We start from the raw sequence: 21,258 nt of genomic DNA on the forward strand, positions 1-21,258 counted from the left end.
TTAAAAGCAAAATGTTCTATCAATTTTGAAAAGCAGGCATGAAAGTCTTGTGCAGATGGTATTCCTAGAAAGGGAACTGGAGAATCTGCCAACTCTGCACCATTGTTCAATGTTTATATTCTAATACAGAAAATGTTCTCTGGAATTTTACTATTCTGTTGCCTTCTCCACACCAAATAAAAGTTATTGGGAGACACCTGTAAGTACTCCTTTTCTTCATTGACACAGTTTTTTCCAGAAAGTTCTAAACTAGGGACTTGGAACCTCTTTCAGCCCAAAAGCTGAATCTAGTTTCAGAAAAGCTCTTGGGCTGTATTCCAGTGGTGGGTGGGACCAAAAGTAAAAAGGGCGAGGCCAAAGGGGGTGGAGCAAAAATACCAAAAATATGAGCATATTTCAGCTTAAAGTTCTTACTTGAAGGATTTTTTTAAATAATAACAATACATAATTTTAATAAGCCTATGCGGCAGGGTCTTACTATTTACTGTGTTATCTGTACAGCACCATGTATATTGATGGTGCTATATAAATAATAATAATAATAATAATAAAATACTAATGAATAATAATAATAATATTTTCCTTAATAATAAGGAATTAAGCCTTAAGAATTAACGCTTCAACTGTTTAGAATGCAGAAAGACATGTGCAAAAGCCAGGAAACCATCAAATGATTGGCGGCTGGAGAAACAGGGATGGTGCCAGGAGGAAGAGACATGGGCATCTGGACATGGGCTGGATTTGGCCTACAGAGCTGAGGTTCTGCACCCCTGCTCTAAACTGTGCCCTGTAATTGCTCAATCTGCCAGAGGTCCTTTCTGATTGTTTCCATAGTCATTGACAGGTGTTGGGTACCACCCATCGATCAGATATCAAGGAAATGTTTTCAGATACCTTAGATAATTATGAAAAGCTATGTTGACATACATCTTAATCCTACACCAGCAGTATACTTTAATCCTATACCTACACTATATTGTATACTTTTGGTATGCCTTGATCTGGAATGTCTGACTGCACTGTACAGATGCTAAGGCCTTAGCTAGACCTACCTGTGAAGATCTCGTGATGTTATCTTGAGATCCCCCCTCTGTTTACACTCAGCGCACAACAGCCTCGGAAGGAGAGGTGGCACACCCATTTTTTTTCTTAAAGGAGAAGATGAACACGAGTGCTCGTGTGCAAAAGGTAAGTTGTTTTTTTAAAAAAAAAATCCCCACTTCCCCCCCACCCCACCCCCGATGGGCACAGTGAGCTCTGCGCCCCATGTTCAGGTCCCAGCTCCTCGTGAGGATCCGGGACAAACCGCAATGCCCAGCCACACATTCTGCAGTCTCGGGCTCAGCCTGAGACCACGTAAAAACCGGGCTCAAAGGGTACGGCGAGATCCTGGGGCAAGGGAGGGATCATCCCTCCCTGATCCCGGGATCCCCTGTGCGCCATGTGAATGCACAGGGATGATCCCGGGGACTGCCCCGGGATTTTGCCCCATCTAGCTATGGCCTAAGTTTATATCTGGGATCCCTGTATTTGGCCAAGCTTGAATTCATTCTGCGTCCAATGAAAGTGCTGTAATAGAAGCTGTACAGAAATTTAAAAACAACAGAAGTAAATCACACCTGAAGGCCTTGTCCATCTACAGTGACGGAATTTGCTCTCTGCATCTTGTTCCGATCACCTAGTTTGTTTGTTTGTTCAGAACCATCTCCTTCTTTTTTCATAGTTGCTTGACGTTCCTAAAAGGGAGATAGGAAATAACAGATTAACATGTTCCAAAAACCCATTATGGTTGAAATGGAAGACCCTCATTCAAATAATGCTTCAGTGATAATGACTTCAATGATTGCAATCAAATCATTAAATGAAGCTCAACTTCACATACATCTATTTATGTATCTAGACATAATAGTGGTTAGATAATAGATAGATGATAATTATTTTGTCACAATAAGTACTAATGCAATGGTGTGAAGTTGGTAATACAATGTGAGACCATCTAACTGCATGATGAAGCTTCTTCAGTAAGATTTATGAGGTTTCCTAATGTCTCTTCAGAACAAAACCAGTGAAGATCGCAATTCTCTTCACAATCTGCCTCAAACAGAATTGGAAGTTTTCAAAAGGATTTCTTACATTACAACCTCATTTTTCTGAATTAGCTACAGTACAATCCTGTACATATCTATTCAGAAGTAAGGCCCTGTAAGTTCAATGGGACTTTTCCCCAGTTAAGTGTATATAGGATGGCAGACCTAAAAACAGAAGTATGTGGATAATATCAAGTTAGATTAAAACCATGCAAAAAAGAAGGCAACACAGTCTGAATTTTTAATATTAGGCCTATATGCATACACACCATGCTGGTGCTTTCAAAGTGCAAATGGAGGTTGTGTGGAAAGATAGCGTCACTTCAGCAACTGACTATGAAGAGGCTTAAGGTAACACCATACAGGGAAAGGTAAAATATCTGGATCACTAACATTTTGTTTGTGAGGGCAATTATTCCTTTCTTAGCCCCTTTCTACACCATACAGGTGTAGAGGGAGGGAGGAGGGAGGATCTCACGATATTCTGATCACGAGATCCTCCCCTTAGTCCACATGCGGGCGCGATATCCCAGGAGGAAGGAGGGATGTTGCGCCTGCTGTTTTTTATTCTTTAAAAAAACAAAAGATGAACGCACATGAGCTCCAACTAAAGATAAGATTAAAAAAAACCACTCCCGCGATGCGTTATGCATAGTCTGATTCTAGATAGAGCAACATTCTACCAGTACAAAGTGGGAGGGGGATTTCTGCTCTCGTTTTTCTATCATGGTTCAGCCAAACTATTAAATTTGCATCTTCAGTTGGGGCATTCTCTTCAACTGTGTCCCACAGATCTTTCTTCACAAGCTCATTCTCCATTCAAAACTTCTATAACAAATAATTGCCAGACGTGAGTATGGGAACACTCTCAGCAATCTTCACTGCTCCTGTATATAGAGCCATTAGTTTATTCTCTCTGATCAGTATTTAGTGTGATCTGGGCCCATAACCCTATTAGAAACTATATATATATATATATATATATATATATATATATATATATATATATATATATATATATGTTAGGAATTATATGTGACATATCTCTTCACGTTTTGTGGGAGATTTATCACTTTTATTTAGCAGAGAGAAAGATAGCAGCAACACTGCTCCCCACTCCACCCCCAATGGGCACGGAGCGCCTGAAGAGCTCCATGTCCGTTTCCCGCCTCCTCGCAAGAAGTGGGACTAAGCCTAGATGGGCAACCACACACCTCCTGCGGTCTCGGGATGATCCTGAGACCGTGGAAAGAATCGGGTTTCCCCAGGGATTATCTATCCCTGGGAAAACCCATGCTTGTCCCCACTTGCCTCTGAGAGTCCTAGATGCACAGGGACTCAGCCGTGACAAGCCCGGATTTTCAGGCTGGTGTAGAAATAGCCTTAGTCAACAACTAAGAAAACTGAATGAAACAGTTACCTTAGGAATACATTCAGATAATATATAGATATAAGAAACACATTACACAGAGCTAAGCCTAAGAACATGTAACTGAATTATATCATAGAATTGAAAGAGACCTCGAACGTCAGCTAGTCCTATTCCTTGCTCAATGCCAGTTCTTCACTGGTATAGTGTGCAGCTGCAGCATGCCTGATAGACAGCCATCCACCCTCTGCTTAAATACCTCTTGTAAAGTAGAACCTATCACCTCCCAAAGCAATCTTCCCTAAGCAGCACACTTACCCTTGTCTTGATGTTATTCTTGTTCCTTTCATAGCCAAAGAATGCCTTTTTGTTGTTTAGCATTCCATACCAGCCTTCACTTCCAGAAACTATCTTTATGGCTTCAAGAAACTTTATTGTACTTTTCCATGGTAATATTCTATTATTTTATTTCTTTAAAATATTTCTAGCCTGCCTTTCTATTTTAAAAATAATAATAATACGAAAACAAGGCAGCAAACATCCATAAAACAAACACCAGCAGTAAAACATTACTAAAATCCTACAGTGTAGATCCTGCCATAGTCTGGGGAAGGCCAGAGTAAACAACTAGGTTTTAAGAGCCTTCCTAAAAGCCTGCAACGATGGGGCCTGATGGACACCTGATGGCAACTCATTCCAGAGGTTTGGGACCACTGCAGAAAAGGTCCTTTCTCGTGTAGTCACCTACCTAATGCCCTCACAGATGGGTAAACATGATGAGCTTCTCTTGCTGATCTGTAAAGTTCAGGCAGGTTGAGATGGATGAAGGTGGTGTTTCAAGTAATTTGGTCCCAAACATTTTAAGGTTATAAAGGTAAAAAAGAGCACTTTAAATTGGGCTTGTAAATATACTGGTAACTGGTGCAGGTGGCGCAGTATCGGTGTTATATGGTCTGACCGTCTCACCCCCATCAACACTTGGGTGGCCACATTCTGCATCAACTGAAGTTTCTGGACCATCTTCAAAGGTAGCCACACATGCAATGCATTACAACAGTCCAGTTTGGATGTCACTAGTGCATGGATAACCAAGGCAAAGTCCATCCTCTGCAGCTGTTGTACCAGCCTAAACTAGTAGAATACACTCCTGCTCACTGATGCCACCAGAGCTTTACCCTAGTATGGGAGTAGGACTATGTCCTTGTTCTTGTAGGAGGAGCACAATCCTCTAAAGAACACAAGATTTTTTTCCCATCAATTCTCTAACTTCGTTTTAGGATTAATTCAACAATTAGGAAAATAAATACCCTACACTGGATATTGTATGCCATTTAATAATAAATAGTCATCTCTCAGCTCCAAATAGCTTTAAATATTTTGACAGACCCTCTTCTACTAAATACCATAAAGGAGGAATTGACAAGGCTGGTTGCTTTTTGGGCAATGCAATCCTGGTCCTGGCACGACAAGGAGATCTGTCACTAAATCCCTAACACTGCCAGAACCCAAGCAGCCAGGATGGGAGGTGAGGGTTGGTTTTTCACCAGTTTCCTTCCAGCGGATCGCAATTGCTTTCCTTGTCATTGATTTCAATGGGAGGGAAATGCCTATGCCAGCCTGAAGTTGGTATAGGTTGCAGGGCCTCACTTGGGAACAACCACCCTACCTCTGGAACACCCCATTTCAGAGCCTTTTGCTGCCAATCCTGGCAGGAACACTGTTAGCAGTAGCTTTACACCCACCAAATTTCCCATAGGCATAACTGGGACCTTGTGGGTGGAGAGATCTCTCCCTCTGTGAAGCTACACTCCACTGTCCAAGGAGGAACGTCACAGCATCCTAACCCACTTCCAGTCAATAGGGTTAGGATTGCACTGTAACTATACTTGTGAAACAAATGCTGACTGCGCCCCCAGTAGCCTCCTTCAACCCTGCCTCACACAAGACGCTGTTAAAAAATTCCTAATGGCATGATCAGAAGGAAAAGTCACTAACATTCTTATGATTATTGAAATGTAGGTAGTAATGTTGTGTTGTTGTCATTTTTTAAGGGAAACAAGTTCATTACTCAGGTGGTATCATTCATAGTAGCACAACATTTATGAACATAGGAAATCTTCCTTCTGAACATGCTTGAAACCAGAAATAATACTGATTGTTGTGAACCATTTGCAGCTTTGAAAAAATGGGAATTTGGAAATGCAGAGGGAAAAACCCTGTCATTCCCAAATAAGGAACAGTGGCAACTCAATTCCACAACACAATTCCTGTTGTGTTCTTCATCACAACAGTTAAAACTACAAGTGCCCTGCCCTCTTTTAAATCTGGTCACTCTAGTATAGCTCCTGCACCTTTATCTGTTGTGATGAAGAGGGAATTTCACCAGGTTCTCCATATATACAAATAACACCTGCTGAAATTCCCTTTTCTATGCAATTGTTAAAGATACAGGAGCCCTGTCCTCCTTTTCATATGGTCACCCTAGTACTGATAACCCAGAGTGTATGCTGGCTCAATGGATCCTTGCATGCACAGGTCAAGGTACTGGTTTTGCCTTACAAGCAGGCAATGTTTTCAAACCTGGTTTGAGAGAAGAACTTCAGTGGTTTGTAAAGGTCTACTCAAATGAGAAACAAGCATTATAATCCACCCAAATTCTTCTCCATCTTGGGTTAAATTCCAAGGAGTTTGCCATGGGACCCTCTTTGTTGCAGTTAAGGGAATCTCTCATCCCTACTAATTTTCCTCACATTGTCTAGATAAAAACTGCAGCGGTGTGTTGTACCTTGCAAAGTTTCCTTTTAATGGTAGGCATCCTATTGTGAGCAGGTTCATTTATATCTAGGCATTATTTTCTGTTATTTCAAAAAGCATGCTGGGGTGCCTACTAACAGGTAGATCTACCTGTAAACGCTCTGCCTACCTTTTATTCTAATGTTCAGAGTATACAAATGGGACCACTGAGCTACAGCTTGCTGAACAAATAACACACAAAGCAAAGGCATTTAAAACAGAGCAAAGTTTTACTTAAATCTATTAACGGATTGCAAAATTGAGTTTTCAAGTCTCTCCACAAACGTAGGCTATTTTGACTGATAATCCAGAATATGTATTTTGTTTTTCATGCTGTGAGCTTGTCTCAAAGCAATACCTAGTAATTTGCAAATTTGGAATTTCATTCCAAATGTGTGTGTGTGTTTTAAATAGGACCAATACCTTCCTAATTTTCTCTGGAGTATTTTACTCTTGGGTCATTTCTTTATAATATTTTCCAACTAAGTTTAAACAGGGTGATGGTTTCAATCTAATACATCCCTCCAATTTGCATTCCTAAGTCATCCTGCTTTTTCATATAACCTGCATATTGCTAGATAGGTAAATCCTGATGTAGTTTATATATTTGTATCATATAGTTAGTATATTTCCTCCTATACTTTTTTCAGCTTACTTGTTATTTTAAGTACTCTACACTTGCATATAATTCCCGTTTTGCCGTGAGTCCAAAAGTGTAAAGTGCCTACTAGAATAAAAAGGGATACGAATTAGAAGGGGTGAGGTGGACAAAACCTAAGTAAAAATGTGTGCATGTGATTAAAATTAAGCATTTAGCAGGACTACAGAACTGTAATATTTACAAGACGTTAAAATCAGAAGATCAAAACATATTTGGCACTTCCTTCAAAAACAATGGAAAAAAATCTCAGGGTGATTGTGTGATATTCTTATATTAAAATGGATGAGAAGCTGACACTTATTGAAAATAAATGACACTGCAAAATGCAGATATTTATTTTCTTGGTGGCATGTATGTTCTAGTTATGACTATTTTATTAGGGCATACAAAATGATTGATGCAGCTGTAATCATTTTGTCTCATGGACACAGGCAATGCTGAGTGAAAGTTACTCAATACAACACTTAAAAGCTAATGTACATTTTGATGGCTCACAACATCAAGTTGTTCTATGCTTCCATCAACTTTTAAACTAAAAAAAAATGATCCAAACAAGTACTGTTTATTCCCAGCAGAGCACTGAATTCCTGGTTTTTACCCTAGTGAGCTGATCTTGCAGCATTATTCTTATCCTATCATTCAATATATTGTCATATATTTTATAAGAATGCACCAATGCAATTCATATTTGCTCAGGAACCTCCTATTTCTCAGTCCTAATCATCACTCTCATTTTATTCATGGAGCACATGGTAGATTCAAGATACTTTTGCACACTGCACCACAAAAATTCTATTGAACCTCTATTCCTGAGTTATTTTCAAGGAGCAGAGGTTGTTCAGCCCTCTTCTTATTGCTTCTATGGCAAAAATATCATCTAGTGCTTCCAAAGTGATGTTATAAGCCCATAGATTTCCACATTCAGTGAATTTTGTTCAGGCAGACTGTGTGCACCATTTTTGCTGCCTTGGGAATCCATTCCACACCTGTGTTCTTTCTGCAAAGTTCTGATCACCAGCCCATTTTTCCCTGAACAGCTCCAGAAATCATATCACTATTTTTGCCTCTCTTACCTCCCAAATTATCCACATCTTCCTCTTATAAATTTTTTTTTTCAATTGTCTTTTTTTAAAAAATGAAATCAGGTACACTTGTTTCAGAAACTAGAACAAAGGTTTCCAAGATGGTGGTTATGAAGCTTTGAAGAGCAGGATCCTAACTCATCTACTCCTGACCTGTTGGCTAGAGTTCCATGCAAACCAGAATCCAGGATGGAACCACAATGGGCCAGGATTTTTCATTGGGAGTCAGGCACATTCCAGAAATACATGAGGAGTGGGAGTACAGCACAGCCCAATATATACACCTCCTAGAGCTCTCCAGCCTTCTAGAGGCTTCTGTGAAGATAATACAAGGCCTCATCGGGGGGGAGGACCACCTTTGGGCTCCTTGAGCTGTGCCCATATCTTCTAAGAGGCTTCTGGAGTACCAATGGGCCAACCATTTGTCATACCAAAGGCCTCAGGGTAGATCGGGGTAAGGTCTGCCTAGATTGGCTCTGGTACACTCTGGTCCCCACCTTGCCTGCTACAAAGAATTCAGAATGCTGAGACAATGTCAGTATCATCATCTCTTTGGCACAGCACAGGTCTCAAAGTATATACAGAGAGAACTACCTGTTCTTATCCTCTCAGCACATGCCCATTAACTCTGGAATTTTGGTGGAGCATAATTGATTTATTTCAAAACCTGCCAAACTGTACACTATCCAGTGTACAGAGTGGAACATACTAGCTCTGTTAATCCCTACTATCGACCCTGGATGAAACTCTGAAACACCTACAAGCCTAGACTAATCATAGTTGTTAGTTGTTGAGCATCACTGCAGGGAATAAATCCATTTTTTTTAAAAAAAAGTACCTATCTTTTTCTTTTCTGAGTACTATGTCAAGTACAGATTGTCAAAACTAAAGTATCACACCAGCTCCAAAATGCACTTTATTGCAAATAAAAAGTCACAACACCCAAACATTTTTTTATCTGCATCTGTGAACACTTTTACATTACGCACCTCAGGAAGCGAAACTCCTAAAGGGGGAAGAGTCTGTTGGAGAAAAACAGTTTCAGCTACAACATTAAAACTGTAAAAACACACAACTAATTAAAGACAATCCTGCAAAGAAATCTGAATGTATAGCCATTCTGTTGAAGAAGTAAGCAGTTTTAGTCCTCTTCTTCTATTACAAGTTAAAAGAAAGGTAATCTAGGGTTATTTTATATTTATTTATTTACTGTATGCATTTATAACATACTTTTCAAAATAACATTTTTTTCAAAGCAGGTCACAAATTAGATAAAACAATTAATACAATAAAAACCAGAGAAGAATAGAAATGTCAGCATCAGTTCCAAGAAATCAGCACAAAGCAATAAAAACCAGTCACAGAAAACCCTCTTTAAATAAAAAAAAGGTTTGAGACTCTTATCTAAAAATAGAAAGAGTGGCTGTTTGGCAGATATCACTGAGGAGACAGTTCAATGCCACCACCAAAAAGGTCCTGGCAATTTAAACTTTCCTGGTGTCAAGTCATAGACCAGGGCCTCTGAAGCCAAATTTAGGGCTTCAGAAAGTTCATATAGGTGAAGGTGGTTCTTAAGATAATCTAGCCTTAGGCTGTAAAGGGTAACACCAGCATTTTAAATTGAGTGGGGAAACACATTGGGCCTGTTCAGACAATACTCTAAGCCATGGTTATGCTGCTAATGCTTTTGCAGCAAATTATTAGTGAATGTGTTTAAACCATGGTTATGTAGCCATCGTGCTTAGGAATGGTTCACATGCTAAGCCATAATGTTTAGCTCAAAATAGCTTAGTGTGTCATCTGAACAGGGTCATTGTTAACTAATGCAACTGTTGTCAGTAATATATGCTGATTGTTTGGCTCCTACCAGTACCTTAGTAGCTGCATTTTGAACAAATGGAAATTTCTGAACTGTCTTTAAAAGCAGTAACACAGACAGAGCATCACAACAGTCTAGTTTGGATGTAATTACATGAATGACTGAGGCCAGATCTGACTTCTCCAGGTAGAGATCAGCTGATGAACTACCTAAGCTGGTAACAGACACTCCTAGCTAGCAATGCTCCCTGGGCATCCATAGATTCAGGAGAATGCTCAAATTGTGTACTTAGCTCTTCAGGGGAAATGCCACCACATTCAAAACAGGCTGCACACCTACACCCAAAGCCATTGGATGGAATAGTTTCCACATAGCACCTCTGTCTGGAAACAACCTTCCAGAATTAACAGAAGCCACAATACAATGCTCCAAGCTATACTTTGGGGAATCAACAGTGTCACTGTCTGGATACCAAACAGTAAAATGGATCCAAATAATGAGTATTATGAAGAATGAGCTGACATAAAGAAGCCATCACTTACTCCAGCATTTTGCCCAAAAATGGAATGAAGAACAGCAATAGTTGCCCCCCGGGTCCAAAGGATTGGGATTCTTTAGAAGAGAATGCACTTCTGCTTCCTTTAAAGCCAAGTGGATCATACTGTCTCTCAAAAAGAGGCCAAAGCATACAGACCCCTTCTAGCAGCTTTAGCTTGAAGGGCAAGGGGTCAAGGATGCAGCTGGCAGACTTCTGTTCTCCAAACAATCTGTCCACATCCTCAGGTTACACAAGTAAAAGTATCCATGACAACTTGATAAGAGTGTTATTTCCAGAGCTGGATGTTGCTCATTGTTGTAGTCTCCTTTAAGGCCATGGCTAGACCAGGCAATATCCCGGTGATAACCCCGGGATCATCCCTGTGTGTCCACATGACGCACAGGGCATCCCAGGAGCAGGGAGGGATGATCCCTCCCTTTCCCAGGGATATTGGCAGGCCCTTTTTCCCCGCTTTGTGCCCATTGGGGGTGGCGTGGGGAGAGGTGTGTTTTTGTTGTCGTTTTTTAAAAAAACACCTTACCTTTTGTTTGAGTGCTCCTTTTCCTTTAAAAAAACCAAAACCAAAATGGCGGCTGCGATGTCACCGTCACGTGTAGGCGAGGGCGACGATCTCGCGATCATAAAATCACGAGATCATTGCCCTACAGCCACCTCATCTAGCCATGGCCTAAGTTTCCCCGTTCTTCCTTCCTCTTTAGCCAATAACTGTTCTCCTCTCCCTAAATAAGGCTTAGCATAAATATTCGGGAACTTTACCACTAGAACAATGCCACAAATGGAAGAGGTTTGAAAAACCCAGGTGTGAGGAGTTGGCAAACATGATGATTTCATGAACTGGTATGTCCATAGTTATCAAACCATATCTTTGGATACTGTAAATGGTTATCAAATAGCAACCCTTACTGAAGTTAAGGGATGCCATTCTGAGGCTTTATGAGATGCCCTACTGTTTGCTTAAGCTGGATATAACTGCCAGGAGATCTAGGCATGGAAAGGAACCCACATGTTTTACTGAATCTACATGGTTCCCGCACCCACATATTACCAGACAATGGGATAGCAGATCCCCAGATCTCTTCAGTGACATATGAATCAGACCTCACTTCAAGGTCTCCCAGCAGTTCACCAAAATCAGTGCTCAGGCTGCACACCAGCTACATGTGCAATGAAAATTATAATGTCACAATCCTTGCCAAAATGTTGGGCTTGTTTCTGTCCAGGATCTGTTACTTACAGATTTGACACCACTAAATAGAATTCAGGATGAGTGAATAGTGCCAGCTACCATTTATCATGATCTTCATTCTAACACAGAGTAGGGCTCAAGCAATGATAGTTAATTGAAAATTGCATCTTCTTCTGAGGGAGCAGTTATTAATTGTAATCTGACATTAAAAGAAACAAAAATAGCTTTTGCTGTAGATAAGAACACTATTTTACTTCATCTGAGTTTCTGACTGAAAAGAAGTGAATACTTCACTTTTTTGAGTTATACTGGGAAGTGAATGATTCACTTTTGAGTTTTCCATTTTGGATTCATGTGCATGTTATGCAACACAACAAAGCAATATTTATACTTCATTTAGCAATTAATCTTTTAGTCCACAAAGCAAAACTCATGTCAGTACAAGGCCTAGGCGTCCTGGTTATACACAGTGGACCAATGACAAAGTGTAATTCAATGACACTGACTATTCACAGTGTTAAATCTCTATTTCCATTTTTTTTAATGACGAGCTAGTCAACTAACATTTGGAGACTACTGGAAGCAACTTCTGCATGGCAAATGCTCTATAAAGTAGCCATTCATTGATAAAATAGCTCACTATGCAGATCACTCCTATTCCATGGAGAATTTCCATACCATCTCCTTCTGTCACTAGGAATCCCTGGTCGCTGGACAGAGACAATCCACACAATGGAAATGAGCCACTCAACATGTTAGGGTTGTCACTTGGAACAGTAGAACCAGGCACAGGACAAACCTGAGTTTCTAAGCTATTCCACGCAGCATTTGAGAGGTGGCTGTTCATCCCCATTCATTCCAGGCTGCCAAACTTAACACAGCTGAAGTTGGCTGGTTTTATCTATGGTATTTTGCATGACCCTATGGCCAGCTCTATATTGTACTATGAAAGCGGTATGAATGTGGAATATGGTATGTGTCATGGGCCCCAACAGTTGTCAATGCACTTCAATACCGCTATAAAGCGGTAGTGTGGCTCCTGTCTCTTATATACTGCTTTCATACTGCTTACATAGTGCTATATCCTGGTTCGTGTAGATCTGGCCAGAAACCCTCTCTACATAGCATGCTATTCTACTTTCTAGGGAGGTGGACCCAATAGATATTTCCTCAATCTTATTTCTGCCGCTTTTGTGAGGTAAGTGCATAAGCTAATAACAAGGACGTCCCATATTCAAGACGGCAGCTCCCATAGTTCTTCACCTCTCAACACACATTAGGGGGACTGATAATTTGCTATCCAATCTTGTCCCAGTCACATTAAGCACTTCACAAAGGACTGAGGAAAAATCTATTATAGGAAAGATATGGCGGCCCTGTTCAGAAGATATCTTAAACCATGGCTTTAACCACAGTAAATAAGGCTTTTTTGCCTTATTAGCTATGGTTAAAGCCATGGTTTAAGGTGTCTTCTGAACAGAGGCACTGCATCTTTTACAGCAGCTTCATGTCATGATGATTTGCTACATTTTCAATGTTGACCATGCACCTTTGAAATTCCCTCCCTTGAGAGTTTTATTTGGACTCTTCTCTTTTGGTTCTTAAACAGGCCCTAAACATCTTCTTATTTGGTCAGGACTTTTGAGTGACTTTAATACTGGCTTTTGTATAGGGGTGTGCATGGATCCCCCGCTCCGCGCCGCGGGCCGATCCGAAAATTTCGGATCGGCCCGCTCCGCGCCGCTCCGCCCATACTCCGCTCCTCTTCGCCGCGGAGCTCCGGCTCTGAATCAGAGCTCCGCAGTGGAGGGGAGTGGCGCCAGGTAAGGCCGGGAGAGGAGGGCGGGCGGTTTACCGGGCCCTGCCGCCATCGCCACCCGTGCGGCAACGGCAGCAGAGCCCGGTAAGGGACCAAGGGGGAGGGGGGCCTTACCTGCCTCCGTCCGCGGTCCATCGGCGTCTTCAATTGAGCCTGCGGTTCAACCAGGAAGTCTGGGCCGCAAGCCCAGACTTCCTGGTTGAACCGCGGGCTCAATTGAAGACGCCAATGGACCGTGGACGGAGGCAAGTAAGGGAGAGGAGGGCAGGGGGGGTTACTGGGTCCTGCCGCCGTCACTGCCCATGTGGCGACTGCAGCAGAGCCCGGTAAGGGACCAAGGGAGAGGGGGGCCTTACCTGCCTCCGTCCGCGGTCCATCGGCGTCTTCAATTGAGCCCGCGGTTTACTGGGCACTGCCGCCATCGCCGCCCGTGCGGCGACGGCGGGGGGGAGGGGGGCCTTACCTGCCTCCATCCGTGGCCCGTCGGCTTCTTCAATTGAGCCCGCGGTTCAACCGTGGGCTCAATTGAAGACGCCGACGGACCGCAGACGGAGGCAGGTAAGGGAGAGGAGGGCAGGGGGGTTACCAGGCCCTGCCGCTGATGCCACATGGGCGACAGCGACAGCGGCAGGGCCCGGTAAATCCCACTTACCTTTCCGGCGGAGCTCCGGATAGAGGCGAAGGATCTGCCTTCACCTCGATCCTCTTCGCCACGCTCCGCCGGCCCCCCAATCCTCTTTGCCTCCACCTTAAGGGCAGGCGAAGCCCCCCGCTCCGCTTCTAATTCGCCGGTCCGATTAGAAGCGGAGCACATCCCTATTTTTGTACAATGTTACTCCATTGCTGTGATTTTATGATTTTGAAATGCCACATGTTAGTCAGTATGTTCTTTTAACTCTTTATGATAAGCTGTCTTGCGTGGTACAGGAATGATTTGTAAGCCAACTTGAGTGGCATAGTAATAACTCAATGGATGCCTTGAGCAGCATATTTTGTCAGAAAGGCAGGATATAAATAAAATAAATAAATAATAAACTTCAACAAAATAAATGTGTTTCAATAGGATGTGTATATAAATGCAACATTGTCTCACTCTCATCCTCATACCCAGCCCACCTCTCTCTCTTTCTCTCTCTGACACACACACAGCAAATTCAGGTATCAGGTTATAATGGCTATGGATTCAAAATCGGGCTGCTGAAAAACAGGAGGCAGCAGCATGCTTGGGGGAATCCCAACTAGAAAAAAATACTTATTGGGGGGCAGGGAATCCCACAGGTACAAAATACCTCCAAAGCAGCTAGAAAAGGACTGAATGTGCTCAGTGGCTACAGTATGTTTACTTTAATACACAGAATGTTTACTTTAATGCTTTAATTTAGAAATTATTTATTTACAGTGCCCCAAAGAAGAGTTATTATCAAAATGCATTATGCATTACTCTTTTTGCGCACCAGCTTGGGGGGCACCAAGCTCCCCTCCCCCACCCTTCTATTCCACTTGTTGATATTGCCTCCTCCTTTCCTCCTCAGTACTGATGAGCCCAGCATTTCAAGCTTGAGAGAAATAGTGCTCATTATAGAACATGCTGCTACAGTGCAAAGGCCATTGTTCTATGGCTACAGTTTCCAAGACTTTTACAAGCCTGTTACCCGGACAGCCTTTTCTTTCACCAGCACTTGCTAGGCTATATTTGCAAGTATAATACTGCAGTTCCTTCTGTTTCTGAGAAAGTCATTTTTTAAACATAGAGTATATTATTTTTGAGTCCAGGGAATAGTTTTGCACAGTGATATCAATAAGCATCAATGTTGAAAAGCAACATCTAAAAATGAATAATAATAATAACAATAATAATAATAATAATAATGTATAGTTTAAAAAAATAATTTATGGTTTTTAAAAAAGGAAGTTTGAAGGTATAGTGTGCCTAATTCTCTGTTTATCAAGAAGAAATCCATTATCCAGCCCAGCCAGTACGGCTTCGGGCTGGAATAATGGTTGTTGCAAGTGGGGAGGAAAGGAATGAAGAACGCACATGTCTATTCATGTGTGACATGTGTGGCAAGGGCGGGGCCGAGCCTATAAAAGCCGCCCCCGCCTTGCATTGGCCTCTTTGGTTCTTTCTGCTGCAGAAGGTGCAGCATCAACAGAGAGGCTCTGACGACAGTGGCAAGGTTTATAGGAAAGACCATAACTTTCTGGCCAAGGAAAAAGAAGCCAAGAAAAGGCCAAGATCAAACCTCTAAGGAGCAACTCTTCTAGACTATATCCTGACTCCATAGCTAAGTATGCTTTAAAAAGCAACAGATAATACAAGTTGGAGAAAACAAACACTTGTCCCGGGTGGTGGTGGTTAGTGGCAGCGGTCCTCCGGTGGTGGGACGTGCAGGAATTTGCTATAAGAGAATAGGGACGGTGACCACTCTGGCACCTTTTGGTAATTGGCATATCCAGAGGTCCTGCTCCTTGGCAGTTTTACGACTCCTGTGTCAGAGTATGGTATGCCTTTGGAGATCCTCCTGCTTCATCTACTCAGAGTTTTAGGGCTCTGAGTGGGGGTGACATGGTGCGATCTCCCCACACTTTTGAAGTGTCCCACAAGAGAGGGGGCGAGTTTACCCAACTCCTGGCTTAGGAGAGTGGCTCACCCATAAAGACAGGTAGGTTGCCTGAGATAAGGACATATAGATTCCTGCATTTTCACATGCAGATACAGGGAGGGGTTAAAACTTCCTTATTGTTAAATAAAGAGGCCCTAGTTTATCCCAAGCTCTGGTGTCTGTGTCTTTATTCCATGCTTCCTTCTTCACTCGCAATGTCTGTCCTTTAATTTGTAGTAGAATTTGGGTGGAAGGGAAGGTTCATTTCCTTGTCATTGATAAAAGTAAACATTTTCAGTTTACAATACAGTGCAGGAAAGCATAAGCACTTCATTACTGATTACACTGATTACTCCATTATTGATTACAAATAGGGCAATGGTATTATAAAGTGGAAAAAAGTTGAGCAAGAATACACCTGAGTACTGAATCAGCATGCATTTCAGTTGCATATGCAGCATAACATAAAATAGGCCTTAACATTGAGGAGGATGATTTCTCTTCTTATATATTCATCTACCTCATGCCACTACTCAGCTTCTAACCTTGTTATAATCTAATTCTATTGTAATATAAAAGATAGGATTAAATTGAGTTAAATGTTTCCTTAAACTCACTGCCAGTCAACCTCATCATGAACTTTCATTATGCACATGCAATTAATTGGATCCAATGAACAATTTCAGAACTGAGTTATAGCCTCCCCCTTACCATATAATTAGAATATAATTACCAACAGGATATCAGAAGGATGCAAAACCTTTCTTCTAAATGCGCCCTCATTAGGAAACAAATCTCAGTGTACATTTATTTGATCAGTGTGAATTAATTAAAATGTTGCAGAAGTAAGAGGATAGCAATAAACTGAATCTGACATCTATTAAAAGACCATCACTTGAGATCTGCATGCACAGTTCATAACTGAAATCATTTCATTTCAGTCACAAACTTCACCATAAAACACATCATTGCACATATGAACAGACTTCCCTCTTGAAGAATGTTTCTTACAGGTAAACCATTTTCTTGTTTCAGTATTTCTTGTATAGTCCTTATGGGAGACTAAAAAAATATTGCTCTGTTCTGGATGGCTGGAGTGAAGATGGCAAGGATAAAGAAGGCTAACTAGGAGCACTCTCCCTTTGAATATTACCAGAGTTTGTTTTAAACTTTTTTTTTTATAGGAAAGACCATAACTTTCTGGCTAAGAAAGAGAAGCCAAGAAAAGGCCAAGAGCAAACCTCTAAGGAGCAACTCTTCCGGACTATATCCTGACTCCGTAGCTAAGTATGCTTTAAAAAGCAACAGATAATACAAGTTGGAGAAAACAAACACTAAAAATACTATTCATAAACACAGGTACTGGGTCAATAAAATTAAAGGCAGCAAAAGCAAACATACACGGTTATATGCAAGAAAACCTAAATGCACAAGTATAAGATATACCAGTAACTGGCTAGGTAACACCATTGCCAAGATGGATTTAGACATCGATGGACTTGGCAGCTTTGGAGAATGACATTTCCCAGAGCTCCTAATGCTTGAGACACTGCTGTTGCAGTGCTTAAGCTGCTGGGCAGAAGGAAAGAAAAACTAACGATGGCAGAAAAAGGTAAACGGAGGGCTTTAAAAATAGAAAGAACCCTTGCTGCTGTTGGTGCCCCACCTTGGCAAAGTTGGGAGAAGGAAAAGGAGTGGCATTAATTTTTGTGAACTGCCCAGAGAGCTTTGGCTATTGGGCGGTATAAAAATGCAATAAATAAATAAATAAATAAATAAAAAGAAGAAAGGGTGACCAACCGTGATGGGGATTATGGACAAACCGCAACAGAAGTCAATTCAAGAGACTGGGTTTACCTCATATTGAGGTGAGGCAATCTGAACTTCACAATATCACTAATTAAACAGACAATAAAGAGATGCTATGGCTCAGAACGTTGATACCTCAGGAGACTACAGCTGCGTTCGGACAACACAAAAGTCAATGGTGGGTTAATAGTCAACTCCAGGGTTGATTATTGAGGGGGTACTCCCCACACAATCAACCGTGGTGTGGATTAAGGCCAGTGTCGAGTTGACTATTAGTCAATTGTGTGCTTGTTTTACACTTGGTACAGACACTGTAGATAAATTACAAAAGTTGGGGTGTACCTTATTGAGCATAACGTAAAGACAGATTTGGAAGTAGTTGTATAGCTCCTTGAACAAATTTTGTCTGTACAGGAAATGATCAATAACAGAGCAGTCCTAACTGGAAGATCCCCTAGCTAGAAGAGGTCAGTGTGGCAATACCCATGGAAGCCAACTCCAGATACATGGTACAACTATGCTGCCATGTTGACAGAACATCAGTGTTACATCACAAGAACTCTGACAGAATGCCACAGACACCTATGATGATTCTAGCTCTTGAATCAAGGATCAAAACAGAGACCCAGTAATATTCTCACTTTATTAAGATCACAAAAACATAAACCTTCATACTTAAAATGAATGAATTGCTCATTCAATACAATGTTTGTGAGAGAGCAAATATCTGCTATTCTACAGTGACATTAAAATTCTGGCAAGCACATAGTATGCAGCTTTGTTCATTTTACTTAAAAACTTATAGATTCTGTTGATGAATGGATCCTTTTTCCAGCATTACTAAGGCCTTAGCTAGACCTAAGGTTTATCCCGGGATCATCCTGAGGTCGTCCCTGCCTGCTCCCGGGATCCCGTGTGCCATTTACATGAACAGGGATGACCCTGGGATAAACCTTAGGTCTAGCTAAGGCCTAAGATAATCATTATATTAGATCATTATCAAAGCATAATGCTATTCCAACAGCAGTACCAAATTTGACATGTATTCAGGAGTGGATGGTGCCTGCCAAAATTTCCACCCATCCAATTCCACCCATGGGGCTCATCTACACCAAGCAGGATATTCCACTATGAAAACAGTATGAAAACAGTATATAAAAGGCAGGAGCCACACTACTCCTATATAGCGGTATTGATGTGCACTGCAGAATTTACAATATTGCCTTACAGTGGTACTGAAGTGCACTTACAACTACTGGGGCCCATGATACATCTACACCAAGCAGGACATAGCACTATGAAAGTGGTATGACAGCAGTATATGATATGTGTCAATGGGGCCCAACAATTGTTTCATACTGCGTTCATAGTGGAATATCCTGCTTGGTGTAGATGAGCCCATGGAAGTCCCTCCTATCAGCTTCCATACCTATAAAGTCAACATTCAGAGGCAAAATAGTTCTGAATACAGATTACTGAATACAGTAAGCTCATGCCTTGCTTACAAGCTTCATTTCTTCTGGCTGTTGGAAACAAAATGTTGCACTAAATGGAAGCAACTAAGCTAACACTGGCCATAAACTGAGCAAGTTACCTGCCAACATCCAAAATCGAGTACAATGTAGAGACAGGGTTTGAGACCTAATGCCGAAATGACTGCTTTGTGAGGACAGTGTGCCCTTAAAGAAAGGTTAAAAATCTTTAACAGAAATATCCCACACCAATCCTTTCCTTTCCCAAAGATTACTACTCTTAACCAAACATTGGCTGCCATGCAACAGTCAACTATGCTCTGAATTACTGTTTTCTTCGCTGCTCCCCAAGCTCTTTCACTCCCGTAGTTACTGGCTTGGTTTGGACATAACGCTAAGCCATGGTTTAACATTATACATTATGGTGTAAAGACATAATGTGTGCAGCATTGCTTTGTTGAAGCTGCCTGATTTTGGACACATTATGTTTTTACACAATGGATCATTGTTGCAAGTTATGCTGTTGGCCACTAGCTTACATTGGGCAGATTCTCATGCCGCTTTAAGACATGGTGGTTTAAAAACTACTCACAGTGGTTTATTTTGAAAATATGCTACTGTGAACCCTTGCACAATTGGAAAATTAAGCTATGCAACAAGGTTTATTTCCTCCCTGCTGCCCCTCCTCCCTCTATAGTCTTCTCATTTACCCGTAATAGTATGCCAGGTTGCTTTGCACTGGATACCATATTCTTCCGACCCTCACGCTTAACGTACGTAATGTTCATGTCTCTGACTGGTGGGCTGCATGCTAGGGGACATCTTCTTGTGACCTCTGTCTCTGCTTTATCACCACCAATCTCACCTCAACTTTTCTTTTTGTCGTAAAAGTGAGCTGAAACAATGGGCCCATTCAGAAGACACTTTAAACCATGGCTTTAACCATAGTGGTTAAGCCAGAAAGCCAGGCTGTGCTCAGAAGACACGATAAACCACGGCTTTAACCACAGCGAATAAGGCTTTTTTGCTTTGTTCATCATGGTTAAAGCTGTGGTTTAAGGTGTCTTCTGAACACAGCCCATCTTGTTTTTATGCTTTTGATGATTTTAAAATTTTGTATATTTGTTTTTAATGTTCACTGTTTTTAACTTTTGTAAACTGCCCAGAGAGCTTCGGCTATGGGTCGGTATATAAATGTAATAAATAAATAAATAAATCTTTCTGGCTTAACCACCGTTGTTAAAACCATGGTTTAAGGTGTCTTCTGAACGGGGCCACTGCATTTGCTCCCCTTTCCTTCCCTATCATTCACTTCCCTCCCTTCCCCACTTTCCAGTATCCAAACTTTCTCCCACACACACACACCTTGCCAGCAGCAAACAAACAACACAGAAATAAATGGAAGCTGTTTATTGGCATACAAAGTGGCTCATTTGGCTTGCTTAGAATTCAACTTGCTTAATACTGCTTTGAATCAACTAAAGCACTTTTCACCCAAAAGCGGGGGTGGCTCTTAAACCCTTGAAAGTTTGCAGGACTGGAACAAAATTTGACACACAGGATCCCATAGTGGGGAGGCACCAAAGGCAAAATTAAAACCATGTGCGGCTATGCCTCTCTGTTGGAAATGTGTGGGTATAACACTTTGGAAGTTTGCAGAGCACACTGCTGAGGGAGCGGTGAGGGTAGAGATGGGCAGAGAGTATAAACTGATGCTAGGCAGATCTCGGAAACAGAGATCACCCAAAAGGAGCAGATTGGCAGAACAGTTTTGATTGCTCTTGCCAAGTGACTCTGTAGGCAATGGGTTTAAAATACCCTGGAGCACCAGATTACAAAATAAGCCATGATGTCTTAAATAAACCTCACTGCAGACCGTGGCTTACCAGGGTGGCTTATTTTGGTTAAATAAACCACTGTGGTTAGGAAAAAATAGCATCCAGATAACATAAGTCATCATTGTTAATTAATAAAAATAAACCATCATGGCTTAATGTGT

At 41.5% G+C, this 21,258-nt stretch overlaps 1 protein-coding gene across 1 annotated transcript in view; it reads right to left on the minus strand.

The window, feature by feature from the left end:
* Positions 1-21,258, minus strand: part of DGKB (diacylglycerol kinase beta) — a 317,020-nt gene that overhangs the window by 230,426 nt on the left and 65,336 nt on the right. Inside the window, exons 14-15 of the mRNA XM_063123607.1 lie at positions 8,982-9,014; positions 1,620-1,736 (exon numbers count right to left, since the gene is read on the minus strand). Of these exons, the coding sequence (XP_062979677.1) occupies positions 1,620-1,736; positions 8,982-9,014 (150 nt within the window). The remainder of the gene's footprint in view (positions 1-1,619; positions 1,737-8,981; positions 9,015-21,258) is intronic.

The sequence above is a fragment of the Elgaria multicarinata genome, chromosome 1, assembly GCF_023053635.1.
Source record: "Elgaria multicarinata webbii isolate HBS135686 ecotype San Diego chromosome 1, rElgMul1.1.pri, whole genome shotgun sequence".
NCBI lineage: Eukaryota > Metazoa > Chordata > Lepidosauria > Squamata > Anguidae > Elgaria > Elgaria multicarinata.